The following is a 21371-nucleotide window of genomic DNA, read 5'->3' on the forward strand; positions in this document are numbered from 1 at the left end:
ATCCATGTCCCTGCAGAAGAAAAGCGTCCTGCAGAAAGATGCTGCAGCTTCCATGTGAGACCATGTGGTTGTTAGATTTGTGGTGGTCTGGTTCGATTCCTGCTTTTAAACACTCACATTCTGCCTGTTTTTTGTCTGGTTACTGTTAAAAAAAAAAGGTCACAAACTCAACAGAACGTGTGGTTTAATGTGACCAGAACATGTTTTTCTAATGTTTGGTTTGTGGTAAACTGTAGGTTGGACTTCTTATTGCTTTTTTTCAGATGACGGGTTGAACCGAGCTTTATGTCATGTTCAGAGCTTGGTACATAGTTTTATAACTTAACCCTGTTTTGAACTTTTCTACATTTCCCCCCAACCCGTATGTCCGTATAACCCGCATGAATAGTTTGTTCCCAACAAAGCTTTCGCAGAACAACTGGATCTATGAGATTAAATCACAAACAGATGGTCTGTTTTTACTGATTATGTCATTTCAGAAGACATTGTGTTGCACCAGTGTATCAAAAAAGGACAGTTGAAAAGAAATGGTTGCCAGATTCCCCAGATCTTTGTTTTTCTTTTTCTTTTTTTAAAAGAACATCTGAAAACCGTCACAGTTATGACGTACTTCGTATCGGTTTACCATCTGAAATCCCAATGAGATAAATGAAAGTTTGTGTTGGTAGTGTGACAAGATGTGCACCTGCAGCATCCCTGTCCGTAGTTTGAGCAGCTTGAGTCCCTGATCAGCCTTTTAAAATGTCAAATGTGGTTTAGGAGTGTGGATTAAATTACATTTACTTTACTTACCGGACTGTGCCTCCCTGTAGGGAGGACCAAATACGGAGAGATCAGCATTGGTATTCAAACACATTAGCTCTGTTTTATTTTTAACGGCCCCTTATCTGCACGGTAAAGTAAATCTGCGTGTTTCATTTATTTATTTTTCATCACAACTGATCCTTTTCGTGGGGGACTTTACGATAAGAGCGCAGCAGGGAACACATCAAGTGGAGGATGTTTATTCTGGCCTTTAAAGCCAACATCAGGTGCGAGTTTACATTCCAGCTTTGATTTAGCACGTCAGGGAGCGACGAGGCAATGCAGCTTTGTTTTGGAGTCAGAAATCATTGCAGAGGCAGGGAGAGAGGGGGTTAGGCAAGGTGGAGCGCCATGTGTAGGGAGACTCCCAGGAATAAAGGTGGAGGTTTGTTTCTAAGACAAACATTGGAGGCGCTCCCCGAGGGCGTAATTCACTGAGATTTTGAGTTTAGGATCGGGAGCGTGTTGGGTAGGAGCTGCAGGTGGTTTGGCACCTGCAGGGAGTTAAAAAGGTCAACGCTTTGACAAGATTTCCCAATTTAAAACCCACAAGTGGGCTGTTAATTTAGTTTGAGCCGGAACAAACTAATGTAAGAAAATAAAGCAACGCCGTAGATCAGAGTGGATCTAACACGTCCCTCTGTCACTGCTGAAACTCAACCCAGGGTTAACAGCAAGTCAACGGGACTCCCAACATGCCCTCACATCCTGCGGGGAATTTGCAGCCTCCGACATTCCTCTCCCCTTCACCCCTGTGTGTTCCTGCCTAGGAGAGGCAAAAGCTGCCAAACCGCAATTAAAACCGCATAATAAACAGTGCAAAACACAGCTAGCCCCAATAATAAACTGGAAAGTGGTGCCTTTCTCTGCCGTGCCTCAGATAATAAACACAGCCCCGTCCTGGAGGCAGGCCTATTTAAGGGATGCCCAGTGTGATAAAAGATAATTACCCCCTTCTTCTGTGGCTTTAAATGTCTTTTTTTTTTTCTTCCTCAGTGTCAATTCTGGTGTGTTTTATGGCAGTTTGATGCTTTTTCTGAGTCATAATGAGAGTATAATGGTCAGAATGTGGACGGCTTAAACGGAAATATAATTGCAGTTTTGGGAAATAAATCCAACAACTTTAAGATTTCAGTCTGCAGTGGTGTTAATGTAAACTGCCTTTTGTCATGAAATTCAAAGTGATGGGTTCCAATAGAAAATAAAAGTTCTTTAAAAAGTCGAAATTAATCTGGAATTTAAGAAACTTTCCATTCATTCTAAGTTTATGCAGCTTTTCTCCAAACTGGGTCTGATGTATGTCATCCCTCACCATAATCTAATGTTATCGTCTTCTGAAGCTGTATGCAACGAAATTTTCTTTTTGTATGCACTCTGTACATACAAAATGACAATAAAGTTTGACTAAGTCTAAGTGGTTATGATCAATAGTTTTTAACACTTTCTGAACTTATTTCAAACTTTCTCCTTTATATCCGTCCGCTTGTCCTTCCATTAATCTAGTTCTAAGCTAAAAGCCTAAATTTAAATCAGACCATTTGACTTTTCTTTGTTGTGCCTAGTCTGTCATATATCCATATCTATCTATCTATCTATCTATCTATCTATCTATCTATCTATCTATCTATCTATCTATCTATCTATCTATCTATCTATCTATCTATCTATCTATCTATCTATCTATCTATCTATCTATCTATCTATCTATAGTGGGAAGTCGTTGATATTTTAAAAGTTGACAAAAGTTAAAGCTGGTTTAAAACATGTGCATGGTGCGACTGTTAAAGTTGTTTTATGCACAAAACCTACAAGCAACAATACAAAGTATTTCCATATGCCTCATATTGTAAATTGAACACAGTGAGAGGGGAAAGACGCGTCATTGGGTGCTTATTTTTCGTGCTACTGTACAAGAAGTCGGCCCGGCAGTCGTTGGGAGCGTAGCTGGGTCCAGAACCTTCTCTCATCTCTCCCTCACATTGACAGACTGTTCATCAGTCTGTGTTTACGATCAGGACCATTTAACCTCATCAACAGTCTCACGGCTCTGGCGCACTTCCAAACTCCGTACAAAGTAAACCAGGAAACGTATACAGTGGCGGTGCCAGCCAATAGAACCTGCCCGCTTAAAGAGCGAGCAGGTCTGTCCGAGAGCGTTTCTGTGTTTAATGTTGATGTTAGCATGCAGAGCCTTCTTGGAGTGATTGATTAGCGTGATCTTTCTGCTTTAACGAGCGCTCATTCTGTCTGGTGTGAACCGCATGGGTTTGGAAAGGGCCTGGCGTTGAGATCAGGAACCAGGCGTCTGGGAGCGGATACACCGGCTTCCTTTCATGACTCATTACTACCCCCCCAGTTATCCCCCATAATTCATGCACGGTAGGCCTGATCCGTCTTTCCTCTATATAGGAACGCATGAAAGTCAGTAAATCTGACAAAGAATGTGTGTGACAGGACACAAGCATCAGCGTGATTACAATTAGATTGGAAAACTGTCCTCTCAATCATGAAAAGTGTGCGGTTTCCCCATTCTGTATCTTGTGCGATTTAACAAACGATCCACGTCTTTTGTGTTTCATCAAACGGCTAAAATCTCCTACTGCCGTAATTGTTTCCACTCCATTATAATCAGTGTTTTATTAGCTTCTCATCCAAGGACTGTTAATAAAAAAAGACTTGCCTTTATTTTCCCACAAGGTTAAAGTAAACACTGCCAAACACCCACGGCGAGTCTTAGTTCTTTATTTTAGGATAGCTCACTGCTTTTTGCGTTACAAAGGGCCTTCACAGTAGCTTCTTCGCCCTCTATTTCTGAACTTAATGAAGCCTGTGAAGGAAAATCAGTGATGCTCTGTGATTACAAGGAATTTCTGGCCTTGCCCAGCTGAGAGCATTAACATACAGAGACTGGAAACAAATACCTTGAAGTCAAGTGGTGCACGACCATCTGATCCCCATACTTGAGCATAAGCAGTCCGCGTGTCTGAAGATGACTTTATTACTAAGTTATGTGGTTATAGGTGTTAGAAACAGTCTGCAATCACAAATCTGTCTCCGTCCTTTTTCACGTTTAGCAGGGGTCTTGGACCTCTCTGTGTGGCTTCTGAAAAGACCTGATTCGGCATGGAGATTGGGGTGGGGGGTGGTTTCAGTCAGAAAAAGATAGTGACGTCAGCATCAACTTTTGAAAAAAGCTTTGAGACACAATGGTGTAAATTTGAGTTGACAGACGCGTCTCCGTTTAGGCGACTGCGTGAGTTAAGACATAAAACACTGTTTATTCAGCAGAAGTGCCACCAAAAACTGGAGAGGACACCACATCCTGGATTGCAAACTTAACTCACTAAACTGGTTGACCAATTTAAAGCTATTTACCCTATTAAGGTTGTGGTGTAGCGCCACCCTTCCCTCCGATAAAACACTGCTTTTAACCACAGTTGGGAGGCTACGAGAGCTGCAGTACGTAGGTGAAGCAACTCTTTGCAGCCTCTACAAGAGCAGATAGCCTGACTAATTAGCCATCTGGCACGAAATTGCGATAGCATTCTATAAAGCTCAAAATGACAAAACAGGTGTCATAATAAGAAATGTAACTACCACATGTCCCATGTTTATCCACATGCTTTGTCATATATGTCTCAAAACATTGCAGAAAGTGTAAAGATAACATCATTTTACCTCTAATAATCATTTGGTTGAATCATTTTTGCAACTGTATAGTTTTTTTTTCTTGAGTAAAAGCAAATAATCTTGAGATTTTCGGTGAAATCTTTGCTTAATCATCATGATAATTAAACTTTATCTTTGTTTTGTCAAGTTTATCTCACCCTGAGAATCTCACCTATGGTCTGGCCTATTGTCAGTCTGCGTTCATTACTTTTGCATTTTTGTTAATATTTTAGTGCTTTAATTATGTTTAATCACCAGAGCATATAGAATGTATGAGTAGTCTTCGAAAAATACACCAAAAACCTGCCTCAAGTTTAGATTTTTTTTCTATTGAGTCAGAAAGGACACAAGAGCTTGCAACATAAAGTAGAAAAACAATCAAACTATTTCCCCTTGGTCAGAATCTGGAAAAGGACATTTCCACTTAGCCGAGCATTTCCTCTTTTTTTTTTTTTTTTCCTTTGGCTGTCCTCAATGAGTAATAAATACATCAGCAGTGAAAATCCTCTGACCCATGTCTCCTGAAAGTCTTCCCTTGCTGTGACAGTCTGCACGAGAGCCTCAGTGACAGCAAAATCCCTGAGATTTACTGTCTGCCGGGCGAGCGAAGAAACCAGAAGCTCCTGATGTGTGTAGGGGAGAGGTCGCCGGCTAAAAGGCACTGGGCTTGACAGTCCGAGTTAGCCTGGCTGCCGGTGGCACGTAAAAGGGAAAGCCAGGTGCTAATTGGAGCATCGGGAATGCAAACTAGCTGCTGGGGCAGCATCTTGGGTTGTTTGTCGTCTCACGTTTCAAAGCTTACCGGGAACATTAGCCGTCTCCCGAGCAGGTCGGGCCAGCAGTAAACCCTGCAGTTGACGTCAGAGCTGGACATCACTTTGCACAAACGCGCGCAGATAACCAAGAAACACAAAGCCTCGTACTGTACGTGGCTTTATCGTCTGCTTTGGCAAACGAGGACGTCCGGGCCAAAGCTTTCTGCGCAGACATACGATTCCCATTATAAATGCCTGCACATAAATAATCGTCAACAGACAGCCGCCGTGAAATTGAAAGAGACAGTTGATAAAGAGCTTATGCCATGTGAGCGAGCTCTGGCTTCTGACATGTAGCTGCATTACAGTATGTTTTTATGCATGCTGTTTGAATTTTAAGTGCGTAGAGTTGCTTGCCTGGGAATGCGCAATATGCCTGTTGGACAGACAATCGGACGACTCTGTCAGCCAATGCCAGACAACTTGGGTGGTCGTCGTCCCCCCCTGGATCGACACCTTAGCTTTCCCTACGCTGCATAAATACCACAGCGGTTATTACAGTGCATCACCAGGGCGAGTCCCGAACAAGAGATCACGGTCAAAGGTTCTGGCCGCACTCATTTTTCATCTTTACAAACTGCTCGCCTAGTTGCCTGGACACAGAGTTTTATTGGCACCGTAGGTGTAGTGGTCTGCACTTCTTTTCCATAAGTGCAGCCATCCAGAAGTGAACTCAAGAGCTCTTAACCCAGCAGGTCAGACAAAAAGCAACAGCATTTGGAACCAAGTTTGAGGTACGGCCTCAGGGATGAAGGTCTAATTGTCTCGTGTGGAAGGAGGAATTGCAAAGGGGCGGTCAAAGCTCCATTTACGTTGGGTGAATAGGATTCTCCCACCAGCTGCCCCTAACAACCACATAACAGGTACCCCTTCCAGTATATCAAGAACGAGTCTAATTAGCTTGGAGTTAATGTATGCATGCTGGCCTTTAAAGCAGAAACACAGCTAATGAAGACCATATTCACTAGAGACACTTAGGTTGGTTTGAAAGTGCCTGCCAAAGAATCCCAAACTGTTTCTAACTATCCACAGATATGCTGGTTTGCATTTGCAAACCAATTTTATCAGAAAAAGGCAGAAATTTAAACATTGTTATAATCTTTTCCTATAAAAACTAACACTTAGAAATGGGCATGGGCCAGTTTGGATCATGAAAAACTTACAATTTCAAAACTTCTAAAATTACCACTAATTCTACACTAATCACCATTCTTACACCTTAAGGTCCTTTTAATGAGATGCCAATGAAAGTGCTTGAGTGACTGGAGTTTCCATGTGACACAGGCTGAGCTATAGTCGCGCAGGTCTGTGAACCTGACGCGGACGTAGGTGCAGTATTCTCCAAAAGCACAGGGGGCAGTACTCAGCATAACTAGTGGAAATGCTGCAAACAAGAGAAGTTGATGATGTCACACACACAAAATGGCTGCGCGCAGTGTCGTAAATACGTTTTTATGGTAGCTAAACAGAACTGGATGGAGGGTTAGACTCTTAGAAGAAGATGGCGTGTTCACCCGTTGCATACAGAAAGACATAAAGATTGGGGAAAACAAGCTGTCTGTGAAGCTCATAGGGCACTTTTTCTTAATGAAAGATTTAAAAAACAAAACATTTTGCTTCACTAAATACAAATTGATGACTTTACATATTCTGGTTTGGTATTTTTGACTTAATTTACGCTGCAAGTGATGGAAGCAGAAGTCAAAGTAACTTGTTTGTTACCTCCAAATTTGGCCAGTACACTCACTTCTGCAACTATGCCAATAATATGCATATGCTGTATTCAGTCACAGAAGAAAACAGTAGCAACATAGCATTTAACAGAACTGTGCTGATTGAAACTTATGTGTCATTTGAAGCCAGTACAGGCAAACTTGCTCAGCCCTCCAGGTTTCCCTTTAAAAAAGAAATCAGAAACTAAATGACACTTTGGACTCAGCAGCTTTGCTGGGAAGAATTACACAGTTGCCTTACACAGTGCTGTGAAAAAGTATTTCCCACCTCTGGTTTAGACAGTTCACATCACTAAACAAAGATACCCTAGGTAAAAAAAAAAAAAAATCTATTTTCAAATTAATATAATTTTTTTTTAAAGGGAAAAAAAGCTATCCGAACCAAACCGGCCTGTGAGAAAGTAATTGCTCCCCACACCTAATAATGGGTCAGGAACCCTTGGCAGCAGCGACTGCCATCACATCTTAGTCCTGACTGACTGTAAGTATTTACCTTCGCTGCGAAAAAAATTTTGGCCTATTCTCCAGATTCTCCAGAGTTGTTTTAAGTAAGCCACGTTGTGAGGTTTTTGAGCATGAACTGCATAAAACCACAGCGTCTTCAGATTTACTCTAAGTGTGGCTTTTGGCTGTCAACCTCTTCTAGAGATACCATTTTATTTTATTGCTGAATCGTGAACATTGACCTTTTATTGAGAAAACTAAGCTCTACAGTCCTTTAGGTGGTTTCTGGGATCGTGACCTGTTTTCTTCCTGAGTTGATGCACTTTTATAGTCATTTTGGTACCGCAATCCCTCCTGGAAATGTTCACCTTAATAAATGAACACATCTACAAAAACAACTGCTTATTTACAGTATTGTCCGATGCTCAGGGGCAGTTCTAGACAGGGGCCAACAGGGGCCTGTGCCCCTGTAGAAATGTTCCTGGCCCCTGTTATGGTCCCTGTAATAAAAACATGATATTGAATTTCTTAGGATGATAATGCTGACAAAGATACCGTGACTGACTGGTCATTTGGATCAGTTGTATTTTTTTCGTTTGTGTTTTTACCCAATAATAAAACAATAATTAAAAAATAAATATAAAAAAAATAACAATAATTAAAAATTAAGCTGTTTCTCGTTAAGCTCCCGCTGTATTGAGAAAGATCAGGGGTCTGCAATCTGCAGTTCCAGAGCCACAATTGGCTCTTTGGCTTACTTAATATTTTAAACGATGAAATGTTGTCCTGTTAAGTCCCCCCCTCCCCAATCCTTTGTTCTGTGCCCCTGTGAAAAAATACTGGCCCCACCCTGGCCCCCCTGCTAAATTTTGTCTAGAACCCCCACTGCCGATGCTAAAATGTGAAACATTCAAGTTATTTTAGTCCAGCTGCTAAAAAAAATCTAATATTGCTAAATTATCATTGGTAAACTAAAGCTGTTTCCTTTTGGTAAAAAATAAAAAAATGTAACACCCAGTTTTACGCCGGTAACTATGTCACCTCTTGCAACAAAGCGAGGGAAGATTCCTTCAACGGGGAAGTGATTCAGCCGGGCCCCCGGCCCGCTAGAGTTTCCAGACCCACATTTGCATCTTTCATGAAGATCCCACATATTTTCCAGCCGCTGTGAATCTCTAATATTTTACAGAGCTGCGTTACAACAAACCACTGTTTTGTACGGACATCCCAAACCAGAACCATGGCGGCCTTGTTTACCGCCGGAGGCATCGCTGTCCAACTCGGTTATTTGATCACGCAAGCAACTTTTAGAGCCAAGCCTGACAGATTATACTGAAAGCCTGAAAGGAGCCTCTTTGTGGCTGTTGCGTTTCCTCACTTGGATGTAGTGTATAATCACAAAGAGAAAGGGGGGGGGGCTCACTTTTAGAAGTGAGTGCTGAAGTCTACGCTGTACTTAATTGTTGCCATACAAACAGGCACGTAATGACAGGTCCCCTCCTTGTTAGAGCCACATGTTTTGGCCTTTGCTTCCATGCTCTGTTACCACAGTCATGTAACAAAAAGAAAAGAATGCTCCTTTTAAAGTCTGTGGGATCCCAAACTTGTTGCCTCTCTCGACTAATCCGCTCTTCCACCCAGAGACTGTTTTGCTCAGAGTTTACAGAAAGATGACCCGAGTCTTGCAGCTCGCAGCTGCTTTAGATGTTCTTTCTCTCAGGCGGCTGGAGAAAAAAAAAAAGCCCCATATTATTAGAGACACAAATCTAATTTGTCAGGATGATCCAAAACATCATCTCTGCACCAATGTGACAGACATAAAATCATGTGTTTTATATATTCATAAATTCAACAATACCTGGTTGATTTCTTTTTTGACCATAATTTTATTTTTTTAATTTCAAGGGACTTTATCGATTTAAAAAATCATTTAAATCAGCTCATAACAGTTTTTTTTACATCTTGGTTATTTAATAAGTTGTTGAAAGACACAAAATATAGGCTTGAGGGCCAACAGCATAGGTTCAAACTAAACTGTAGCACAGCAGGGATGTAGGAACACTAGGTGGCATACATTTGATGAGAAATGTTCATTTTAGTCATTTGACTGCGATTTTGACACTGGACTTGGACTTGGGGGGGGGGGTAGAGACACAAGATATGACCTTGATTTCATCCTTAAAAGCTTGAGATTTGACTTGGAATGAAAGACCTTAAACTTGCCTCTTGAGGATTTGAGACCTGACTTGGACTTGTCTTTACGACTAGAAACTTGACATGGACTTCCCTCTTACAATATCCTGATTGATTTTGAAGTGTCCCTCAATGACTTTACCTACACTTTGTCTTTAAATGCTTAAACTTGCCTGGAACTTGACTATCAGACTTGAAACTTAACCCAGAGTTTCCCCTTTGAAGAACTGAGGCTTGACTTGTAACGAAAGACTGTAAACTTGATTTGGACTTGCCTCTCGAGGACTTCACACCTTACTTGGACTTGTCTTTAAGACTTGAAAATTGACTTGGAGATTTTCCTCGAAGAACTAAGACTTGATTTGGAGTAAAGACTTCCCTCTTTAAAATTCTTGGGGCTTGATTTTGAAGGGCCCCCCAGTGACTTGAGACTTGACCTACACTTGCTCTTTAAAGAGTTGACTGTCGGACTTGAAACTTGAGTCAGGGTTTCCCCTTTGAAGAACTAAAACTTGACTTGAAGTGAAATATCTTAAACTTGCTTTGAACTGGCCTCTCGAAGACTTGAGACCTGAGTTGGACTTGTAGCTGTGACTTGTAACTTGACTCAGAGTTTCACCTCAAAGATGTTCACTTGGACTTGGAGTGAAATACTTGAAACTTTACTTGCACTTGTGCCACAAAGACTTGATCTAGTAGAATGACTTGTGAACATCTCCGACTAATATAAGGTGACAAAGATGGCTTGAAATGCCAGTTCTGTAATCATTATTTAAACAGTAGACACAACAGCAGATTTCCCCCATTAGAACCGGTGTGATCTGTCGGTGCCTACCAACGAGTAAGCGGTAAACTCTATGATCTCATCTGCATCTGGAAAAGCATTCTGTTGTTTAATACCGGATGACCTCTGCAGTAACTTGGTCCAACAACAGGCTTTTGTGCTGCTTCTTCTCAGTCAACCTCTCGACTCCCCCAACAAAAACCGTGCCCCTCTCCGCCAACTCCGCCGTCCACCAAGCCGATCGGAGCGCATTGCGTCACCAGTGGTCCGCCATGCAGCCAATAGGATATTATGGGTCAAAGCTCATAATCAAAGGCAGGACACAGGAGACTGCTGTGAGGTCCACAGGGAGGTGCAAAGCCCACCTGCTAGCATGCATAATACAAAACCCACCAGCTGTCAACCTTAAGCCCTGCTTTTTCTCCTCTTTTGTCATTTCCTTTTATCTCACTCCACTTTCAACAACGTCAAAGAAATAAAAACAAGGTTTTCCATCATTTTTTCCATTTTTTTTTTTTTTTTTTTTACGTGGCAGGACATTAGCTCGAGACTGCAATTTTACTGTCACTGTTCTCTGTTGATAGATTAAAATAAAAAAAAGCCAAGCAGATTGACAACAACGCCTTGTTACTCATCTCTCAGTTTTGACACTCTTTCCTGTAAGGAACGTGACATCAACGTTGAGGAATGCAAATAAACCGAACTAACGAGCTGCATGTGCTCCTGAAAACTCCTTTTATCCCCAAACATACAATTTAAGCAACAAATCTAATCTACAATTTTTTTCTCCCTACCTTAATAAAATATGATTTAGGAAATTTTCACATTTGTGCTGTCAAATAGAACTGCTACAGCGATGTCTCGGGGTGCGTATGGACCCCCAACACCTGGCCGGATTAGTCAAAGTCGGACTGAGGCTATGAGTTGGCAGATTCGGCGTAAACACGGGGATTGGGTGTACTCTGTGACGCTGGAAACGCTCGGTTGTTTACAGCGGCCCCCTTTCTCTCCGTTACAGCAGGTGCTCCATCTGGCAAGCTGAACTTTGAGTGCTGGTGCACAATGCTGCAGCAGCGCAGGAGTGACTCATGTGTTTGCACGAGGCTGAAGGCAGGACACTGAGAGAGATACCAGATCCAGTGGTATGCAGACTCCGGAGGGTTTCCGCTTGGCTCTTATTGAGAATGCTGGATCCATGAGAACACACCCCTGCTCGCATCCCATCCCAGCGTCAGGCTTAGCTGGCCTCCCACCCTCACAAGGGAGCACGAAAGTCTCCAGTTTCCCCCCCCAATGGCAAAACAATACAGAGTTCACCATAATGTTGAGAAGGCATCCGGACCACAACCCCTCTAGGAACAATTTGTTGCCCTTGTGGAAAGTTCTGGAGGGGTTCTGTCTGTTTTGCATGAAATGTTCACTTTATCTGTGTCAAAGTAATTTTTACTATTCAATTTATATATATTTATTATGCACTATAAAATCTAACATGATTTAACGTTAAAAGAAATCTAAAAAAAATCTGTCTTGCATGAAAAAAAAATTTCTTTGGTTATTAATTTTCATTTCAAATAAGCCAATGTCAAGACCCAACAGTTGTTGATTCGTGACCCAAAGGTCGTTATGCACTGCTTTTATGAGTTGTTGTTTTTTATTTCCAAACAGAAAGTTGTAATCTCCTTTTTTTTTTGTGCCAGCTGATCGGCAGTGCTGATTTAGTATTGGCATTAACTCTCGTTTTACTTTGAAAACCAGGATTGGTTTGCCTTCCTGTCAGAGTTGCACACCTGGGTTCTGGTGCTGATTGTGACTCACCTGTTTCTCGTTTGTCATCAGGCTCTACACTATGTATCCGGTCCAGTTTAACTGAGCTGGGTTGGTCATATTTTGTGGCTACAAGGTCTGGTGGTTCTTGAATGTTTTACCATCTGTAGTGAACCCAATCTTGCTGGTTCAAATTTTAAAGCAAATAAGAAAAATAAGCATTTTTTTAAACCTACAGAATATTTGAGATTGTATGTGGGTTTTTTTTTCAGTTTTAACCTGTCATCTACATGCTAAAACAGATCAAACATGGCAGAATTTACACTGTGTAGTTAATATAATTAACATCATTTTGGTTTGTATATAACTAAAACCAGCTTGATTATCGTTTCCTTCACAAAGTTCTGATTCTGGTCAAGGACAAACTCTCTTCACTGCTGCCTGGGTTGCAAATTACTTAGTTGCAGGATCTTCAAATAGAGATTATCTTCACTTTTAAGGGGTTCCCTGAAATTGGGAATGATCAAAGATGGTCAGGGGTTGTTAAGGTGCTTTTCTAGTTTTTTTGTTCTGGTGCCTCAGTCTTGTTCTTATTTGTTTGTTTTACCAAGCAATGCTTTTAATTGTTTTTTTTTTATTCAACTCTTAGGTTTTTTAAGTGACATTTGTGGTTAGATTTAACAGGACCATTTTTGTTTTTGAAACTAAATGTAATCTTCATGAAGCGGTAGAGAATTAATGATGCCTCTAGCTCATAAGAGTAAATCACAATATCGGGTTTGCAGGAACATGAGATTTTAACCCTCCAATACAGTCATGGTTTCACCAATCACAAAAGTACTTCGAATCATAATTTAGCAGTAGAGGTTTGATCAAATATTGTGCAATTGATGTTGGTCTAACTCAATGTTGATCTATATGCCAGAAAAGCAGAATAACGGTTTTATAAAACAAAACTGTTCACGGTAGATATCTCAGTTCGGGTTTGATTGGTCCAAGGGTTTAGACGTGAAGGTAGTAAAAGCAATAAAACACAGAAATAGCCCTTTAATAGGGGAGCTTTAGAAATTTCTCAAGCAGATGACTGATAATTAAAAATTTGGATTTCAAGATCTTACAAAGTAGCCATTGATTGTAAAAGAAGCAAATAACTGGCATTTTCCAGTATGTCCTTCTGAAAAATGTTGAAGTGGCACAGACACTGGCAGGTCAACCTGGTACCATCCATCCACCCATTTTCTGTCCCAAAAATCTTTACAGGGTCACAGGGGGGCTGATGCCCATCTCCATCAGTCAGTTGTCAAGAGGAGGGGGGGTACATCTTGGACAGGGTCTCAGGCCGCTGCAACAAACTGTGAAATTAAAAATAAAAAACAAGAAAAGGGCCTTTTACTGTTAGGTATTTTGTACTTTTTTTACTTAACAGTGTCTAGTTTATCAATGTGAACGCTAGTGGAGCTTGATTTGAATGCTAATTTGATCTGGATGCTTCGGATGGGATCTAAATAATTTGCACCTGAACAAACTGTTATTTCTTTGGACGTCCATTCTACGGGGAGTTGGCACTCCTCAGGAACAAGAACAACAAGAGGCCTAAGTTAATTACAAACCCCTATAACATCCAAAAAAAAAACTGAATTCATCTTTATAGCGGTGCAAACAGGACAAGAGTGTTTTGCATAAACCTTCACATTAGTGTTAGGGTGTTGGTTTGCCAAAAAATAATGCCAACATCCACAGAGAAGGTGATTTGATGTATTGAGAGATAGATGGAGGGTGGGTCCACAAAGAGCCGCTCTCAAACAGCACGATTAATGCAAGAACCGCCACAGATTGGAACGCTTAAAAATTGCCCCTCAGACAAGACAATTAATCACGCCTGCTTTTATTTAAAGACCCACCAGAGCGAGACCTTTGATTTTCTTCGCAGGAGATTGTCAATCTGCACTGTACTTTACGTTATCTGTCTGTTGGTCAGTAAAAATGAAAGTTGGATTTTTGGGTTTTTTTACATCTTTTTCTAAGGCACTGGGCCATTTGCATCTAGTGGATGATATAGCGTTCAAAAAAATAAGACCGCTTTGAGCTCAAGACGAGGCAATTTACCTAAACACAGCTGAAGTGGAGAGTGAAGAGCTGTGGGAAACTTGCTTGTGGCTGAAGAGGTTAACTTGCCTTTCTTTAAAGTTAAACACTTCAAGCCTCACGTTGCGACCACGCCAAACAACTCCGCGACGGGAGTGGGGGGCGCCTCCGAAAAAGAGCCACTTTAATAAAAGATAAAAGGCTGGAACCTCCAAAGCATATGCCACACAATCATGAAAATGTGACTTTAGCCCAAGGGACTGCAGCAAAGCACAGCCAACCTGTTTTGTTGATTAGAGGAGGAAACACAAAGAGAGCTTAGACGGGGTCAATACAGGAAAGGAAATAGAGGGTGTGGATCTGCATTGCCGCCCCCTGCCTCTGCTCTCAGCGCAGATTGAAAAAGTGATAAATATGCATGAGTTTGGCTTCAACAGTGAAGGCCTTTGATGGCATGGTTAAGATTCACTATTTCTGGAGCAAACCGGCCAGAAATAACTGTCTGAGACCGTTTATGAGGAGTGTGTGAACAGTCCAACGGATAGCGGAGGATCTTTAACAAACTATGTAATCAGCGTTTCTCTTTAGTTCAATAGATGAAACTAACGTTGTTCACTGGTGACTTGTTGAATAATAAGTTTCAGATGGCAATTAGCTGCGGCCCTAACAAGCTTCTTCCATCTCGTCTCAGATTCATCAGCTAAATTAGATTTTTTTTGTAACTTCAACCTTTATGTCATGGAAAATGTCTTAAAAACAAATGACCATTCCTTTGAGAAATCCTAATCTGCTAATTTCTGTCCATGGAGGGATTTAATCTTTCCAGTACATTTTCAGCAGTGAGTTTTAAGATGGTACATGTAGCTAGTGATGTTTAGTTATTAAAAATGAAGCAGTTTTTAATCTTGTTAGCAATTCAGCAGGGTGAAACCTTCCTTTTGTCATTTTGATGTCTGTGGCTGCACTACTACCATTTCCTTCCTTCTTACATTTTACTTTCCTTCCTATGTTGATTTCGTAAACAAGCCATTTTGTTTCCTTGTACTTAAACCATGGTACAAGTTAATTTTGTTTGTATGTTCTGATTCCCGTCTGGGACAGTTGACGCTTATAGATTATGCTAAATTGTGACACCCACATCAAACCAAACATTTTAAATCAACCTTTTGCTGTTAGATATTATCTAAAGAAAGTCACATTTCTTTGACGTGGACTGAGCCACACACAGAGAACTGCTTTAGGTCATTGTTGACAGGGCTGGTACAAACTAAAGCTTGATCAATGAGAAAGATCCTATGCTAGAATGCAAAATGGTTTGTTATGAAATTTTCCAAACTTATTAAGATAAAAAAAAATAATAATTATTAGCTCTATTGCCTCACACAAATAAGATTGCTGGTTCCAGGCTGGGTCTTTTAAAGGAACAATCAGCAATAATGACACCTAGTGTTTCAAATCAGAACAACAGCCAAACGCTCTGTCGTAGGAACCCTGGGAACTGTCATATGATTGGCTCAGGGATCAGGAAGTAAACATGGTCTACTCGCTGCACTGAAGTCGTTCCACACTGTACCTCTAGGTTTGAAAGGAGAAAAAACTTGACTCGATTCTTTAAAGGGAATGCAACTTCCATCCTGGGTGGCAAGTGAGAATTTTTTTTGATTAATTGTACTTATTGCTCCTTTTAAGTATGAAATCAGGGTCTTTTTTACCCCAAACAATAGTTGTTTTACCCATGTACTTATTTTTTCTTCAGCAACAAAAAATGGATGTTAGGTTACTTGCTTGAATAAAATGATCTGCTTGTTGTCTAGTGTGTATCTGAGTTGGCCCAGTTATAGACCAGCAACTGTTCAGTGGTCTCCCCCCCCCGACACTTACATGCTGACTGCTGGGATAAACAGGAACAATGAGGTGCGACTAAGTGGATACAGAAAACCACATGTTAGGGTTTAGGAACACATCATAACTTACTTGAGGTTGCCGTATTTAATCAGGATCTCTCCTGGTTACCTCCCTTTGGACGTATTTAGGGTGTGTTCCACTGGGAGGAGAGCATAGGGCAAACTCTGAATTCATTGGGGGGGACTAAATATACCCCTTTAGGCCTAAGGATGGGATTCCTCAGAATAATCTGGAAAATATCTGGATAAATAGCAAAAGACAATTCATGGATGAGGAAATTAATGTAAGGTTGGCTCTGAAAAATAAATGCCAGTTGGTTTCTCTCTAACTAATAAATATAATGTCTCTTCTTTGCCCATTTATAGTTGCTTAAATGTGCCTAAACCCTGAGAGGACCTGAGAAGTTTTCACTGACTCAACATCAGCTTAAGGAACGATGACGTTGCCGCTTTATCCTTTCGGCTCAGATTCAACTTGGCTTTGAACTTGTTTGAGCTTAGTCTTGACTTTATCTCTCACCATGTACTTTATCTTGTCCAGGGATCACCTTAAGTGGTCATGACTACAGGCTTGTCTGTCGCAAGAATTCTCCCCGTTTCATGTGTTTCTCGTATTCGCAGCAGATTAGGATGCTACTTAAGCTTGGAGCAACAAAAAGGCTTGCTTTTATGTCTCCACTGCCTTTCTGGTGCCATATTGTAGATGGAGTCGGTGCTTTGGTTACAATTTGTCTTTGCTCCAAGTCAATATCTAGTGGCAGCTGCAGATACTCCCGTTTTGAGTCGTGTTTAAAGAACAGCTGCCAAATCCTAAAAGCCACAATATTAAGTTTTCTTTCCAGATTTTGTGCTTTTATCAGTTTATTAGGAATTTAACTTAGAGGCCTGTTTCAACATTTCCCTTTGCCGTTTTCTTCTTTGTGCTCCTCGCAGACCTGAAGGCCTCGCAGTCATTCGAACACTTCAGCATATCCGACAAGCCCATGGACTATAGGATCCTGCACATGGATGAGGACCAGGACAGGATGTATGTGGGGTGCAAGGACCATGTTCTCTCTGTGGACCTTAACAACATCACCCACGGCACGCTTAAGGTCAGCAGATGGTTTGAGTTAGAGCGTGAGGAAAACAGCTTATTCCTGTGCAGTTTTGGCTTTGATAGTCCTGTTTTTCTTAAACCCAGGAGATTAAGAAACAAAAAAAAAAAAAAAACGAAATATATCATGTAATAGTCTCTGCAGTTTATAATAATTGTGCATTCATATGCAAAAAAAACCAAAAAACCTTGTATTTGTCTTAATCACTGCAATTTTAGGGTTATTTGGAAGAGCCACAAAACTGCCAGAGTGCTCTTCTAACAAATTCTGAATGCAGTGAAGGAATTATCCTCCGTGTAATTGACAGGCGTGAAGTGGATAAACAGATGGGAAAGCATTTAGTTTTCCCCTGAGAGCCCCACGCTGCATCCACTTCTTTTCCCCCAGTAAATTGCATGATATATTCATTTTCCCTAGACCTTTAAACCCCTCTCCTGAGTTCCAAACGCATTTTCCACAGATGACAGTAATTACTCACAATGAACTACGATAAAAACATAATTTTAAAGCCAACTATTGTATTTTGGTTTTACAGACTAATTTAAAGGTTTGTTTTTTGTTTTTTTTTTGGTTACAGTTATTTTGGCCTGCATCTACAAGCAAGATAGAAGAGTGCCAAATGGCTGGAAAGGACCCCACAGTAAGGACAAAAATCTTTTTTCCTTGACATCATAAAGCGATAACAAATGCAACAAATCATAGAGAAATTAAGATGTATATCAATTTATACAAACATATATTTGTATCAACAGTGTCAACGGTGACTTATGTTTGAAGTTTTAGATTTTTCTGTATGTAAAAGGTATGTAGAGGTAATAGAACAGTTACTATATTTTAAGAAATGGCCTAATCCAGTTATGTTCTTAATCAGCAATAGTGAGTTTGATTTTAACTCCAGAACTACAAAACATCATAAGAACATCAAAATCAGTTTAATTGCTAAACTTGCTTCATACAACAAAGAATTTGACTTTGGGCGCTATTTGCTCTCAGAGAAGACTTTTTACGTACAGTATACAAAATAGGTAAATAGAAACATGTTTCTTGGGAATTTGAGCAAAAGACGAAAATTTTGTCTATTTTTTTGGGAAAATAGACAAAATACTATTATGATACACAACAGACAGATCCAAATACATACACTCAGCATCCTGTGGGCTTCATCGAGTTGTCAGAAAACAAATACTATAACAAAAGGCAAATGTACATCTCAGCTTTAGTATTAAGTTTAATTAAACCTTATTTGTTATGCAGAAGTGTTATTTGGACATTCGGCACATGGAATCACCACAAACTGTCAATGCTAGCTAGGCACGGTTGTTGCTCTATAGCTAAATTTAGAGCAACGTGTTAAAATCTAAATCTGTGTTATTTAGTTTCACTCACTTACCGTATTTTTTGGACTATAAGTCACCAATTTTTCCACAGTTTAGCCGATCTTGTGCCTTATAGTCAGTTTTCTAGGTGGGTGGGCCTGTGGGTCATCTGGTCTGGGGCTGAGATAGGGGGTTAGGGCCAGAACATGGACCAGGTAGGTCGGGTTGTGGTGTTTTTGTAGGAGTGTTTGCATGTGGGGGCACTAGGGTGGGAACGAGTGAATGTGACTGTGTACGTAGTTTTCTGTTTCTCTATTTGTCAGGTTCGGTTTGTACTGCTCCCTCTCCCGAGACATCTCAGGTCGCCCCAAAGTCCGGTGCGACTTATATGTATTTTTCCTCTCTATGACACATTTTTACTGATGCGTCTTGTTATTCCAGAGCGACTTACAGTCTGAAAAATATGTCAATTTTGGTTTAAGCATTTCACAAAAGGAGAACTTTCTTAGAATATATGGTCAGATCAAAAGGTAATAGGTATTCAACAGAAACCGAAGAAACCGTTTTAAAACTATTTCTCAGGATTATCCATCCATCCATTCTCTGTACCTGGTGGTCCTTGCAGTGTTGCAAGGGGGCTGTCATTGGGGAAAAAGGTAGGTACACCCTGGACTGGTTGTCAGTCTTTCACAGGGCAACACGGAGATACTCAGGACAGAAAATCATGCAGGCATACAACTGCTCCCAATGGCAATTTAGAGACCAATTAACCTATGTTGGTCTCCATCTGGGCGTAGAACTCAACTAAACAGTTCCACATTGACACACCCGTTTGCACCATTCACTCCATTTTGTCAAGCATTTAGTGACACTGGACGAGCGATTGCGTTGTGTCGTTTGCAGCAATCCTTCACACTGAGCATGCATGTAGCGATACAGAAAAAAAACCAGACCAACATTGTTTGCTCTCCATTAGGCCTTCCTGTTATCTACTCTCTGACACTGCCACAGCCTGGTTGAACTGCAAACATTTCTTGGCATGTGGTTAAAAATAAAGCTTCCTTCGAAACAGCTTCTTGCATCTCTGACCCTCCTCTGACCCCGTTTTAAACATCCCCCCCCCCAGCACTGAACATAGCTAACATTGAGTATTCTTCACTCGGTTAACGCATTCACAGTAAAGGCTGCTGTCAGCTCAACCTGGTAGGACTTGCATTTGGTAAAGCTGAGAGTCAGTCAATTCTGAATAACAGACAATGCCTTGTTGCATATTCACTTTTTAGGAGTAAATATTTGTCTGATTCACAAATATATACAGGTGCATTAATAAAAACCTGACCCATTTTGTTTTGTGTGCTGGATAAGCATCTGTAATCCTATGATATTGCTATGGATCCACAAATAAAAGCCAACACTGAAGGTTAGCCATATACACATTAATAGTACCTTATTTTCCCCAATACTGACTGGAAAGCATGTATACATCTGTGGCATGATGATCAAGATTAAAATCATAGCTTTTTTTTTTTTTTTCACCTGTCCCTAAATCTGTTCTCCTAAAATAAGGCCCCCCTCGTGGGACTTTGCTCAACCATCTGTTCGGTTGTCTCCTCTCCAACTACATTTGTAGCCAACTGGAGTCGTTTGGCTGGTTCATCTGTTCAAGAGAGAGCTGGGCACAAACCGAAGGCTAAAGATTGTTGGAAAATAAGAGTAGAATATAAATCAAAGGTTGCAAATGAAGCGGAGCTGACTGATGTAGAATTCATTAGGCACTCCGGTTCAGATCAGCTCTTGTTAGCTGCAACAATATTTCTAATGAAATGAAACAGCGAGGCTCAGTAGACTGATTCCACCTCTGCATCTGTTCTCCTTTAATTGGACTGGCCTCAAATAAGCACATGCGCAGCATCCCATAGATACTGCAATGCAGAGATCTCAAAGAGAATAGGGGAAACAATGGCTTAACCAAAAGAAACATTATGCACACATTTTAAAGTGATTTAATAAAGCAAATGGCATCTTAGCTTAACAGGGCTAGGTTGCCATTTGCTGTTTCAATGACTGTTTCCAGTGACTGAGCTGTTTTTATAGCTCTGAGTAATCACATGTGCTGCTGACACGCTCCCTCAAATATTTGGGAGAGCCATCCCTACCCAGAGCCACACAAAAAAACCCATTTTATCTGTCATGTTATATTCTTACCACTTTCTACTAGTTTCAGTTTCTGTCTGACTATAATTCCTACCATCTTGAGGTATTTTTCCTGTTACTGTCACTTTTCCTCAAGCTCTTTTTTTTACTGCTGTATCTTTCACTTTGTCTCACCCACAGTCAGCCTCTTCAAAGTATTTTTTTTTTCCTGACTCAAATCCTCCTCACGTCTTGCATGGTTACACTTCCCCTCTCTGCAGAGCTGAGGAAAAGTGTTTGCCACTTCTCAGATTTCTTTTGCTTTTGCATTCTTGCTTCAAATCCTCAGATTGTCAAAAATAATATTACACAAAGAACTTAACTTGAATAAATACAAAAAACAGTTTTTTTTTAGATTATGATTTCATTTAAGAAGGGAAAAAGTAATTGGCACCTAAACATAAAGTCCACTTGTGTTACTGTTGGTGGCAGTAACTGTCATTAAGAGTATATGATAACAGGCAGTATTTTATATCATGGTGAAGGAAATCTATCCCACTTTTCTTTCGAGTTGTAGGTTTTTAAACAGGAATGGCCTGTTTAAGTTTATGCTACCACATCATCTAAATT

General features: G+C 40.6%; 1 protein-coding gene across 2 annotated transcripts in view; it reads left to right on the forward strand.

The window, feature by feature from the left end:
• Nucleotides 1–21371, forward strand: part of sema3c (sema domain, immunoglobulin domain (Ig), short basic domain, secreted, (semaphorin) 3C) — a 58075-nt gene that overhangs the window by 6379 nt on the left and 30325 nt on the right. For both annotated transcript variants that reach the window (XM_012854190.3, XM_012854189.3), the window contains exons 3-4: nucleotides 17129–17289; nucleotides 17870–17932. In XM_012854190.3, the coding sequence (XP_012709644.3) occupies nucleotides 17129–17289; nucleotides 17870–17932 (224 nt within the window). The remainder of the gene's footprint in view (nucleotides 1–17128; nucleotides 17290–17869; nucleotides 17933–21371) is intronic.

This window comes from Fundulus heteroclitus, chromosome 17 (genome assembly GCF_011125445.2).
Source record: "Fundulus heteroclitus isolate FHET01 chromosome 17, MU-UCD_Fhet_4.1, whole genome shotgun sequence".
NCBI lineage: Eukaryota > Metazoa > Chordata > Actinopteri > Cyprinodontiformes > Fundulidae > Fundulus > Fundulus heteroclitus.